The sequence below is a fragment of the Ochotona curzoniae genome, unplaced genomic scaffold, assembly GCF_017591425.1.
Source record: "Ochotona curzoniae isolate NIBS_2020 unplaced genomic scaffold, NIBS_Ocur_1.0 contig_908, whole genome shotgun sequence".
Classification (NCBI taxonomy): Eukaryota; Metazoa; Chordata; class Mammalia; order Lagomorpha; family Ochotonidae; genus Ochotona; species Ochotona curzoniae.
This window is the reverse complement of record NW_024466607.1, coordinates 11,345,442-11,357,773: the sequence shown is the minus strand read 5'-3', so window position 1 is coordinate 11,357,773 and position 12,332 is coordinate 11,345,442. Positions and strand designations below refer to the sequence as shown.

Sequence of the window (12,332 nt, the reverse complement as noted above, 5' to 3'; positions counted from 1 at the left end):
TGGAGGGACTTCTGGGAAGACCTGGAATGCACACTGCAGCATACCAGGTGGAAATGGGCGCCGGCTCGTCAGATTCCATCCTGGTGGCAGGATGTGGGAGGAACAACTTTAGAGGCATGTGGAAAGCCCAGCCAACGGGAAAGACAAGAGTAAATGTGCAGAGGACAATACGAATGGGTGGAGAGTCCGGTTTGGCAATTGGCACGCTCTGAAGTAGAGTTGTCATAGTTACCTGCCTGTTTTTACTTGCATTTGCAAGATCTAAAGGCCACAGAATTAAAACAACCCTCCCCCGTGTGAAGTGTGTGTCTTTAATAACAGATGCCAAGGAGCACCTGGGCTGCTCCCACGGCTGTCAGCTTTGTCTCCCAGTTGTGGGGATAATTTTTAGGGGGGTGGCGTGTTTTCCTTTCCCCCTTGCCTGCCAGGGTTGCCTGGGCCTGTTGAGAGGAACTCCTCACGCTCAGAAAGCTAACATCAACTTGGCTTCATTTTGCCACACACGTTCAGGCTCACTGAAGATGCAGGCATATGGAATTACACACTCACCCCCCAGCCTCGGCCTGCCCACACCCAACTCAGCCACAGCTGTCTCTCTCCACTCTGAAAACCATCCGTCCATGCAGAAGGCCCCCCTGGCATCTTTCTGAATTCAGGAGATCCTGGGTCATTTTCCCTAGAGGAGATCCAGGATGGGAAAGAGAAGTCCAACCTCATCCGGGCTTTTCTCAGGGATGAAAGGGGGCGAGGCTGAGCTCCACCGTGGCCACTGTGGCTTGGGCAAGCCACCAGCCTCCGTTCCCCACAGCCTAGCTTGCAGACTGCAGCAACTGGCCCCGCTTCCCAGCAGGCCGTTATCCAGGGTGCACGTTGGTCCTTTGTGCCAGTTTGTGCTTGGGGACGCCATAATCCAGAAAGGAGCCAACCTGGCCTCAGTACCACGAAGTATGGCACATAAAGCCTGCGAGTTCCTGAGCCAAGTAGGGAACACAGCGCTTGTTGCAAACGTCCACATTCCTTCTCCGTGCCCGTCATACCCAGCGATGCCAGAGGGGCTGCACTGCCACGGTGCCAAGTTACAGAAACCATAGCAGAGGTGGGAGAATATTAGATTTACCCAAAGTGCAGTAGCTGACTTATGTATGTAGAATACGCACACATGCGCAGAGGTTGAGTGTTCCCAACTCAGAAATAAACAATGCTCGGAAATCCAGCTCTGACGTGTCACGCATTAGTAGAAAAATTCCACACCTTAAGGCTTTCTCTCCAGCACAAAATCAGAAGAATACCATCTGAAATTCTCCCCAGGCTGTGTACAGCATGTATTATAAAATAGGAGTGAAGTTTATGTTTTGATAGCTCATTACCTTTCTGGAAGTGTTCCAAAGTATGAAAGAAAGAAAACCAAGCTGAAATCCCAAGCACCTCCTGGTCCAAAGCATTCTGGCCAAGCGATCCTCAACCCTGGCGTGTGTGGAAACTGCCTGTTAGCTCTGAACTCCACTTTCCTCACATCATTTCTGAAGTCCCCTTGTGTATCCGCTTCTCAGCCGAAGAAAAGTAAGGTAGTTGTCTTCCCAAGTTGAGCTTAATCCCGAACTCAAATTCCCAACTCTGTGATGATTTTGCACTTAACAATGCCTGTCTTGAACAATGCCTGCCTGCCGGGGAGACCTAGAGCACTCAGAACCATTCCTGGTTCCCTTCTGCTTTGCTGCGGGCACGCGGCTGCCAGTCAGGTGTCTGGCCTCAGTCGGGAATAGCATCCCAGGCTCGGCAGGTGCATGAGCGTCCTGAGACAGAGACACGGGAGGCGGGCACGGCTTTGTAGGAACCGGAGGTCTGCCATTTGAGGTCTTGAAATATTGAACTCCACTTGTTCAGAAGCCTCTGCTGTCGTGCAGTGCTGCAAAATGGAACTGAACTTGCCTGTGTTGACTTTTGCAAGTAGGGACCCTGAGAGAGAGGTGCTGTGTCGGTGCTCATCGCCAGTGTGACCTCAAGTTGTTCATGAGGCGCATTCCCAGCATCCTTTCTTGGTTCACGGCCATCGCAGGGGACACGGCTTGCTTCTCGTGCCACCTCATCTGGAAGGGCCAGGAGCTTTCTCACTGGGCCCTGGCAAGGCAGCTCAAAGCCAGGCAGTGATTTCTGAGCATATCCCCGACTTGGATTTTCAGAAAATCTAATATTACCAGACTGCCAGAAGCCACCCTGTTCGCGGGATTACAGCGTGGTGCTTCCGAGAGAAGGCTGCTTCCCCTCTCGCGTCTCAGCCTTCCGTGTGAGGCCAGACCCCACGGGAAACTCGTTCACTCCTGGACACCATCACTTCAGAGTCACCTGAAATCCCTAATAGCGCAAGCCAGACCAATTACAGAAAATGATCTGATATCATGAGGCAAAATAACTTCACAAGGTCAATTAAAACTCTTATCTCTAAAAACCACCAATGCCTACTTTATCAGCAGCCAGTTCAGAAAACTCCAAGCCGCCTAGTCCAGGTGACGCACCTGTGGCTCCCCGGTGTCTCCGTTTCCCTAATGAAGGGCACCCCGGCTTCCTGCACCTTCAGCAATCACCGGGGAAGTTACCATAGACTGCGGCATCCGGGTATTTGTGTGGCTGTGGATCTGGATAAAGGCCCGAGAGCGTAGTTGCTAGGCCGTGTGATAAGGTTGTGTTTAATCTGGCAAGGGATGGCTGGGCATCCTAAGTGCCATGCTACTTCCTCACCAGCAACGCCTGTGTCTTTCCTGGCGTTTCCTCCCCAGCTCCTGCTGTCTGTCTTATGAATTGTAGCCTTTCTGGGAAGGCTATGCAGTTTTAAAGCAGATCTCCCTTAAACGTCTTTTCTCATTTGGCACCATCTATCTAATTAACATCTAAACACTGTCTATTTAGATGCCCTGGCCATTTGGCAATTAGATTCTTGCCTTACTGTTAAATTTGTAAAATTCTTTGTATGTACTAGGTCTGAGTCCTTTATTGCATATCTAATTTGCAAATATCTTGTGCCAGTCTGTCTCACCTTTTCCCATTCTCTCAGCAGTATTAGCAAAGGACACGTTTGTTAGTGTGGAAAAGCCCCATTGGTCACCCCTGTCCTTCAGGAATCATGTTCGATGCCACGTGGCCTTTCCCCCCTCTACATCTTCTTCTAGAAGCTTTATAGTTTGACACTTTCCTTTCAGATGCGTGATCCATTTTGAATTATGTTTTCCATAAGGTATGCAACATGGGTCTGGGTTCACGCTTGGGCACGTGGCTGCCCCTTTATTATAGCATCTTTGGTTTGAAAGACTGTGTCTCCCGTGCATCGTCAACATTTTCATCCTGTTCCTGTGATCCGTCCTGGCTCCCTCTCCCATCGCCCCTCTCTCTGACCCCTGGATGACACCAGAGCGCGATGGGGACGGTGGCCTGACAGCCAAGCTCAAGGCTGGACGATGCGATGCTTCACCCTTTGTTCTCCTTTTTTCGCGGTTGTTTTTAAACTATTCTAATTCCTTTACCTTGCCATATAGATGTTTGAATAAGCCATGTAGCACCTACAAACCTTCCTTCTGCAGTTTTGACAGGAATTCCATTAAGCCTGTATTTGGGGAGAACTTGAGTGTTCTTGATGTTGCTGTTGACTGTTTCAGTGACGGAGAGTGGGGTACCCTTCCACTTGTCTCTTCATTTGCATGTGGTGGTTTGCATTCTACAAAATCTGACTTGATTAGGGTTCATTCCTCTCAGTTGTGCTGGTACTTACTTTATGAACCCAGTAAACATTGCGCTTTAGGAATTTTCCATGTGCACTTGAAAATAAGATTCTACAGTTAGATGAATGTTTCTATTTACGTTAGGTCAAGTGTGTTCATCTTGTTGTATAGAACTTCTATGTCCCTTCCTATTTTTCCAGGTACATTACCGATGGAGATTAAAAAGTGTCTCACCACGGCTCTGTAGATTTATCTGATTCTCATCCTGGTTCTGTCATTTTTAAAAAATGTATTTTGAGGCTAGGAATAGGAGCATAAAGATTTAGAATTGATGAATTGGGCCCAGTATGTCCGCTCAAAAGCTAAATTCTCACCTTGCAAGTGCTGGCATCCCATTTGGGCTGTTCCGTTTCCCATCCAGCTCCCTGCTTGTGGCCTGGGAAAGCAATCGAGGACGACCCTAGGCCTTGGGACCCTGCACCATGTGGGAGACCCGGAAGAGGCTCCTGGCTCCTGGTTTTGGTTCAGCTCAGCTGTGGCTGTTGCAACCACTTGAGGAGTGAACTGTATGGAAGAGCTTGGGTTCCTATCTGCATAGTCCATCTTTTTCTATTTTTTGACTTTCGGTAGTTCTGTGCCTTTACATTTAAAATGTTTCTTGTGAATAGTATGCTGCCGTGTGTTTGAATAGAGGGAGAGAGAAGAGCATTTTTTGTGTTAATGTTCAGTTTGAAACGCTTCCACTGTTACTCGGAGTACTTGGTAGATTTACATCTGCTCCAAGCGTTGATGCATCTAGACTCTTCGGCCTCCAGCACTCTGTGACTGGTGCGGCTTGGTCGGCTCCATTCTTTGCCAGCCGCTGGGGGTGGAGGCGTGGATGACTCACCGGGACCGGCATCTTTCCTGGCCTGGGAGTTTAGTGCTGTGACTTCCTAAGATGCTTTACCACATCTCCCAGATTCCGGATGCTCTGTGGCATTTTCCTTGCGCTCTCTCTGATCCTTGGCTTACTGAGGAGTGTGCAGCTCCATGTCCAAGGGGCTGGAGATACTCCTGTGGTCACTGTGGCTCCTTTCAGAGAACGCGTGTGGTTTCAACGCTGCGAAATCTGTGATGGCGTGCCTCCTGACACAGCGTTACATCACTGGGGCTTCTGGATTCTTACAGGGAAGGCCTGCGTGCCGTGGCTGCTGGGGGTCAGTGCTCTCTCATGGCCAGTCAGGTCTGGCTGGCCAGCGGGCTCACTCGCCTGGTACCTGGCCCTGGTGACCTGTTTGTCTACTCACTGTTTACCACTCTGAGTAATCTCTAGTGAGTTCCTGCGCCTTTATTATTTTTTGTTGTCTGCTTGGAGGCATCACTTTCTATGAGAAGGCTATATAGTTATTTAACCCTGGTAATTTTCTCTGCTGTAAAGTTGACTTTGTCCCATACTAATATAATCACCTTAGCTTTAATTTATCTTTGCATCAAATATTTTTTGAAAGATGTGCTTATTTTATTGGAAAGGCAGATTTACAGAGAGGGAGGGAAAGATCTTCCATCTGGTGCTCATTCCCCAGCTGGCCACAACGGCCGGAGCTGAGGCGATCTGAAGCCAGGAGCCAGGAGCTGCTTCCAGGTCTTCCAGGCAGGTGCAGGGTCCCAAGGCTTTGGGCTGTTCTCCACTGCTTTCCCAGGCCACAAGCCGGGGGTTGGATGGGAAGCAGGGCTGCCTGGATATGAACTAGCACCCATATGGGATGCCAGGCATGCCACTAGGCCATTGTGCTGGGCCCTGCATCAGAAAAAATTTTTATGTTAAACAGCCTTTTTCCTTTATACTTGAATTAAGATGATACATATTTGGATCTTTTTTATCATGCAGAAAATCTCTTACTTGCTGTATCTAGACAATTTACACTTAACGTAATTTTGGATATGTTAGGATTTATCCTACCTTTTTATTTGCTTTCTGTTTGCCCCAACTTTCATTTTTCCTTTTCATTCCTTTTAAGCTATTTGAGCATTTTTAGTGTTACATTTTATCTGTTGTGTTTTTTACCATTTTTAAAAAACTAGTTATTTGAAAGGCAGTTACAGAGAGCTCATCCATCCCGAATGTCTGCACATGGCCAGGTTGGAGCCAGGAGCCAGGAGCTTCCTCCCGGTCTTTCCCCTGGGTAGCAGGGACCCAGACACTTTTGGGCCATCTCCGGCTGCTTTCCTAAGTGCTTTAGTAGGGGGCTGGACTGGAAGTGGAGCAACGGGGACTTGAACCTGTTAATAGCCAAATGGGATGCCGGGTCGCAGATGGCTGCTCAACGCACGGTGCCACAGCAGTGCTGGACTCGACTGTACATTTTTTTGTTTAATTTTTTTCAGTAGTTGTTATGATATAAAACATTTACATTTTCACAGTGTGCACTTGGACCAGTGTTTTACCATGTTAATTGGAATGTAGAAACCTGACCCCCTTGTAGGTTCCTTTGCTGCCCCAACTCCCTCCATTCTTTTATGTTCCAGTTGTCTTACATACCTATACGGTGAAGCCTCATTAGGCAATAGTATTTTCTTTGGCATTCTGACCACCACACATCTTTCAATCAGTACCTGGGAACCAGCATTGTGGCTTAACAGATAAAGCAGCTACCTGCAGTGCCAGCATTCCATATGGTGCAGTTTCCTGTCCTGGCTGCTACACTTCTGCTCCAGCTCCCTGCTAACGTGCCTGGGAAAAGGAAGAGAAGATGGCCCATTTGGGCTCCTGGCTTTTACCTGGTCCAGTGCTGGCCACTGCAGCCTCTGGGGAGAGAACCAGCAGAGGGAAGATCTGTCTCCCACTCTGTTTAAGATATCATTATCTTGACCACTTTTAGTTGTTCTTCCTTCATTCTTGATTTTCCAAGTTTCCTTTTTAAATATCCCTTCTTCTCACTCTCAGCAGCTCTGCTTGCCTTAGCTTTCCTTCCTCTGTAAATGCTTCCATTCCATGCTCGTTTCTGAGCAGGAGCTTGACGCTGCACGGCAGGTACATGCTGCTCCTGGTCTGAAACGTCATTGCTTTTAGTGCCACTGCTGCCAACTCTAGATAATGAGCGGCCAGACAGGAAGACTGGAGCCCTCGGTGGGTCTGTGGCTTCAGTCGTCACAGGATGGGCCTGAGAAATCCTTACTGCACTTGAACGCCAGTGCGGAGTGGACAAATACACCACGAGTGCCGATGACCCTGCTCGTATTAAGGGCAGGAGACGCAACTACGTGGATTTTAGTGCCGCTAGCAGTTGGGAAACTTACTTGAAATGCCCGCTTTGTACTGTGTCTGAAATATAAAGGTAGCCTTTTAACAAGAGCATTGAAACTGAAACGTAACACCTGAACATCAGGATAGCCATGTCTATCATTTTGCAGTACCAATGGCCAAAAAATATGGTTTTGTTATAAAACCAGGCCTGTTTCATATACATATGAAAGGCAGATGATAGAGAGAAAAAACCTTCCATCTGGCTCACTGCCCAAGTGGCTGTGAACAGCCACAGCTGAGCCAACTCACAGCCAGAACTGAGCTGATTCGAAGCCAGGAGCTTCTTTCAGGTCTCCCATGCGGGTGCAGGGTCTCAAGGCTTTGGGTCACCCTCTACTGCCTTCCCAGGCCACAGCAGGAAGCTGGATGGGGAGTGGAGCAGCTGGGATGTGAAATGGTGCCCACATGGGATTGCAGTGGTTGCAAGGTGAAGATTTAGCCACTAGGCTTGAAAAAGTGTCCTCCTGGGCCCAGCGCAATAGCATAATGGTTAAAATCCTTGCCTTGCACTCGCCTAGGATCTCATATGGTCACCGGTTCTAATCCTGGCAAGCTCCACTTCCCATCCAGCTCCCTGCTTGTGGCCTGGGAAAGCAGTTGAGGATGGCCCAAGGTCTTGGGACTCTGCACCCGTGTTGAACACCTAGAAGAGGAGCTGGCTCCTGGCTTCAGATTGGCTCAGCTCCAGCCGTTGCGCTCACTTGCGGAGTGAATCATCAGACAGAGGATTTTCCTCTCTGTCTCTCCTCCTCTCTGTATATCCGCCTTTCTAATAAAAATAAATCTTTTTTAAAAAAGTGTCATCCTACAGCCCACGGGTCTCAATGGTTCCGATGTGCTGAGGTCACACTGATGGGCAGGCCTCGCTTCCTCTGCCTGCTCCCAGCATGCTTCCGTGAGCTGGTGGGCATTTCTTGGGCTCTCCCTGTGGACTCGCTCAGCTGTTCGTGTCTGTGGCTTCTTTCGCCCCCCAGACGTGTTTGAATCTGCTGCTTGGTTGGATCATTTTTGCTGATGCGTTTTGAGGTTCCTGGACCCCTGTCGTCTCCATTCTGCCACAGGGTTCGATCAACAAGGTGTGTGTGTTTGTGTAACCTTGTGGTCATTACAATTTTAGCTCAGAAATTTCCATCTGGGTTCTGTTTACTCTCCCCGCCCCCCCGATACATTCTATTTTAATACTTGTTTAGTGATGGCTTGCTTTTTAGCATTCTTTTTTAAAGTAGCACTTAAAGAGTTGGGTTATTACAACACCAATGTCATTTTATTAATTTCTCTTCCTTGTATCATTTGAGTTGTCATTTCCATGGTTACCTTATGCCGAGTCACCTAGAATTTTATCTTGGCCGTTTGAGAAGTAAAGGGACACAGACAGACCAGGTGCCAGTGCTGGGACCCGATGTCCTGAGCCGGAACCTGCTGCCTCAGGCTGGTGGTGGGGAGGCCGCGGCGCGAAGAGAGCAGGGACTGAAGCCCAGGCTCTCGGACATCCACACGTGTGGGTGTCCCCCGACATCTCAACTGCGAGGCTAGGGAAGGTGGTGGTGGGGTGTCCACCGGGAGTAGTTGTCAGGGTCTGCCATTTAGGTGCCATAGCTTACGCATCCAGAGGATGAAAGAGGGTGGCTTCTGTGTTCCCCGTCTCCCCTCCTCCTTCTATAAAGGCAGGCAGTGAATGCTGTAAGAGTTCTGTGCTCAACTGGCTGAGTTTTCAGTTGATGCCAGCTGCACACGATGCCATCTTGGCCTCTGGATCACAGGATCTTGGCCCTGAGCCGTCTCTGCTTGCCCCTCTATCCAGGGCCCAGGTTGGACGCACCTGTGGGTGAAATGTGGCCAGGACACACACGGTAATTTCCTGGGAACGCCTTGCCCCTGCTTCCCCTGGCAGGGCAGGCCGCTGCAGGGAGACGCCCCTCCCAGCTCATCTGGAGAGCAGAGTAGAGCAGCGCAGCTGGATGGCAGCAGGCTGCAGTGGGGGGTCATTCAGGTCACAGGGCCACACAGTGGGGATCCACACCATCCGGGTGGGAGTGCAGCTAGGGCAGGCAGCTAATAGGCCCCAAGTCAGAGGCTGGTTACCATCCTGTTCCCAGAGGACTAGTTAACATCGTAAGACATGTTGAACCCTTTCTTGAGTGCTAAGGCAACTGCTGACCTGTTCCTGCTTGTCTTCAAGCGGGGGGGGGGGGTCCCAGAAACTGCTCCCCGCCGCCCAGCCAGCCTGCCCCCTGGCAGGAGGCCTGGTCCAGGTGATCTGCTGTAGCCGTCCCTTAACTTACTTGGGCTCCCTGGTTTGGCCTGGGTTCCATCCCTGGCTCCAGCTCCTAACTCCAGGATCCTGCTGATGCAGACCCGATGGCTCAAGTCTCTGGAGTTCTGCATCCCATGTGGGTGACTGAGCTTGAGTTCCTGCATGTCAGCTTTCCATATCGGCAGGAACAGAGGGGTGTGAACCAAGAAATAAGGGTGGGGGTGATCTGACTTTCTTCTTCCCCCTCTCTATAATCAATTTAAAAATGAAAAAAACCTTGTTCTTTTGTTAGGGAGTTGTTAGATTTGTCTTGTGAGGCTGTTGAGAGGATATATGAGAAAACACGTAGATGATTTGAGGGAGACAAGCAGAGCGCGAGCTCCGTTAGGTAACTCCAGCCGCCAGCACGGGAGTGTGCTGGGGTTGCGAGCTGGGCCCTCTGGGTGACAGGAGCCCATCACTGGGGCAGTCAGGTCAGCTGTCTCTCCAGGGCCGTGAGCATCAGCAGGAAGCTGGAGCTAGGTGTCAATGCAGGCATGTGTTTCAACTGCTGAGCTGAACACCCACCCCAAGCAAGCACTAAAGCGGACACGGTCTGAATGGTGAATCAAGAGGATGTCTGGTAGCACCACGTGTTCATCTCACAGCTGCCGCCTCCCTGGCAGCTGGCCCGCAACGTCCCAGTTCAGAGAGTAGGATTCTGCTCACAGGTGCTATGGGCTCCAGGCTGAGCAGACCTGCTCCTTCCAGGACAGTGGAGCCCAGCCAGAGCACGCATCCTGATGCCAGTGCACCCCCATGCCTCCCTGGTGTCCTGCCTCAGCGGTCAGCAGTGCCCAGGGGGTGCAGGCCAGCTCAGGGCACACAGCTTGGAGCTCATCCAGGGGTGGGTGAATGTGGGAGGAACTGTGCTGAGTGCGTTCTGTTCCCTCCCTCCCCTGCAGGTCACCTCCAGCGAGAAGCACCTGGAAAGCCTGAAGACGACCAGCAGCCTCCTGCAGGCTCTGGAACAGCTCGCCCCGGCTGGGGGGTGAGTTGGGGGCTTCTCCCAGTGCACCCTGCTCCTCTCCCCCACCTCGTGCTCGCAGGGTGGAGATGCAGCACCCCTTCCACCCAGACACAGGGGAGGAGGGCAAGATTTCTTGACCCTGTCGGGGAAGGCAGCAACCCCAGGCAGTGAGCAGGTGGGCCACGCCTCAGGCGGGATTCCAGGACAGTTCTTGGGTGTGCTGCTGCTGTGCTGGAGGGTGGCCCTGGTCTGGATTCCCGAGGCAGTTCAAAGGCATTCCCAAGCCCCTGGGGCCTTTGATGCAGAGCTGGAATGTGGTGCCCCAGCGTGGTGAGCCCCACCCCACCCATGGCCTGACAGCTCTATTGGCGTGCAGCAAGTCTGCAAGCATCCTAAGCTAATTTTGCACATTGAGGGTCTGTGTCCTGGCAAGGGCCATTCCTTTCTTCCCTGACAGGTGTTAAGGGATAGGGTTCAGTGTCATGTCATGGTCCCTTCAAAGTTTGTTTTAAGCTCCCCATTGTCCCAATGCTGACTGGCAGGAGAGCTTTCTGCTTCCTGAGGTGAAGCGGGTGGGCAGCTTTAGCTCACCGCCCCCCGCCCCCCGGGCCCTGATGGCAGGTGCCGGCTAAGTGTGTCTACTTTGGTGTTCTTCACAGATTGTCTGCCGACAGTGCAGTTCCTTCCCTGGCCCTGGAAATCCTCCAAGCCGCCAGGTGCTAGGCAAGCTGCCGGCTCGCTCTGGCAGACCTGTGCCACGTGACCTGCCCACAGCTGTATGTGGATCTAATAAAGCCAGCTGAACCTGACCCTGCTGGCTGAAGTGCTCTTACTCCGGCTGGGCCCAGAACACTGAGCGGGTGTCTGCCGTGAGCTCTGCTAACCAAGTGGCAGAGGGGCCCTGCGTGCAGCCTGCTGGTGCTGGCAGCATCTGCTCCTGTCCTCGGAGGAATCGGCAGGCAGGATCAGATGGGGACACTCCCAGCCCCTCTGCACGCTACCCTGGCCTACTTTTATCAGCCTGGTTCCTCCCCAACTCCCCCCACCCCCGTCAGGGTCAAGGTGACCTAAGAATCTTGGGGGAGTTACCAGCACTTAAGGGAACCCTGGCATCTTTCCACGTCGAGGGGATGGTGGCGTCAAGTAGAATCCCTTCTCCAGCTCCCACGCCCTCCCATCAGCCTCTTCCTATCTCTGGCAGGTAAGAATGAAGCCCATGCACAGACAGGCTGGGTGGGCACCAGGGGAGTCGGCGCTGGGAGGCAGGCCTGGTGACTGAGCTGAAGTCACGCTTGCTCACTGGTGGCTCCCACACAGGGTGCTCCGTGCTCCCCTGTCCAGGGCAGCGCATGAAGGCAGATACCGTCCTGCCCCAGGTGCCTAACCACCACCCAAGCCAAGCCTTGCTCCTGCCGTGAGGCTGTGTCCTGCAGACCCTGGACATGCTCACAGGCTGATTGGGGAGGGCTCCCAGAGCTGGGCACTGACTCAGTCCCTCCTCTCGTCTGTCGGCTTCGGTGGTCTGCTGGATAGTTCCAGGGCACTGCTGCACCTCTCCAGGAGGCAGGAAGCAGCTTGGGGCACCTGAAGAGCTGGGTCTTTGGGCACAGCCATGGAACATGCCACTCTTTGAGGGCCCCTTTCACCTCACACCCTCGCCTAGATGGGTGTTCAGGTTAAACCTCTGCACGTGGCAGCCGTTCTCCCCAGCAACTGGGACCCTGGCAAGCAGGAACCAGATCTCTCCGCTCTCCACTTGAAGATGCCCTTTTTCTTCTCGTCCCTGAAAACAGAAATGTTCCACGTGGCAGCAGCGGGAGGCTGGGAGCAGGAGCCCAGCCAGAGAGCGGGGTGCTGTGCCCGAGCACCAGGATCCTTAGAGGCTCCATTTTGACAGGGGAGGGGGTTCCTGAGGTGCTGTTCCTTTTGTACGAGGTCCATCACTCCTGGGTCCCCAGGGGTGGCTGACTCACAGCTGCCCCTATAGGGACACCGCAGGGACAGGCTCCGCTGCTCCTCCAAGGAACCAGCACCTTCAGGAACATTTCCCTTCCAAGGGAGACTTGCCTTGCC

The 12,332-nt window shown here is 52.1% G+C and overlaps 1 protein-coding gene across 2 annotated transcripts in view; it reads left to right on the top strand.

Moving 5' to 3' along the window:
* Nucleotides 1-11,316, top strand: part of ULK4 (unc-51 like kinase 4) — a 286,847-nt gene extending 275,531 nt beyond the window's left edge. For both annotated transcript variants that reach the window (XM_040994292.1, XM_040994293.1), the window contains exons 35-36: nucleotides 10,195-10,280; nucleotides 10,919-11,316. In XM_040994292.1, the coding sequence (XP_040850226.1) occupies nucleotides 10,195-10,280; nucleotides 10,919-10,982 (150 nt within the window). In that variant the 3' untranslated portion in view covers nucleotides 10,983-11,316. The remainder of the gene's footprint in view (nucleotides 1-10,194; nucleotides 10,281-10,918) is intronic.
* The last annotated feature ends 1,016 nt before the right edge of the window (nucleotides 11,317-12,332 follow it).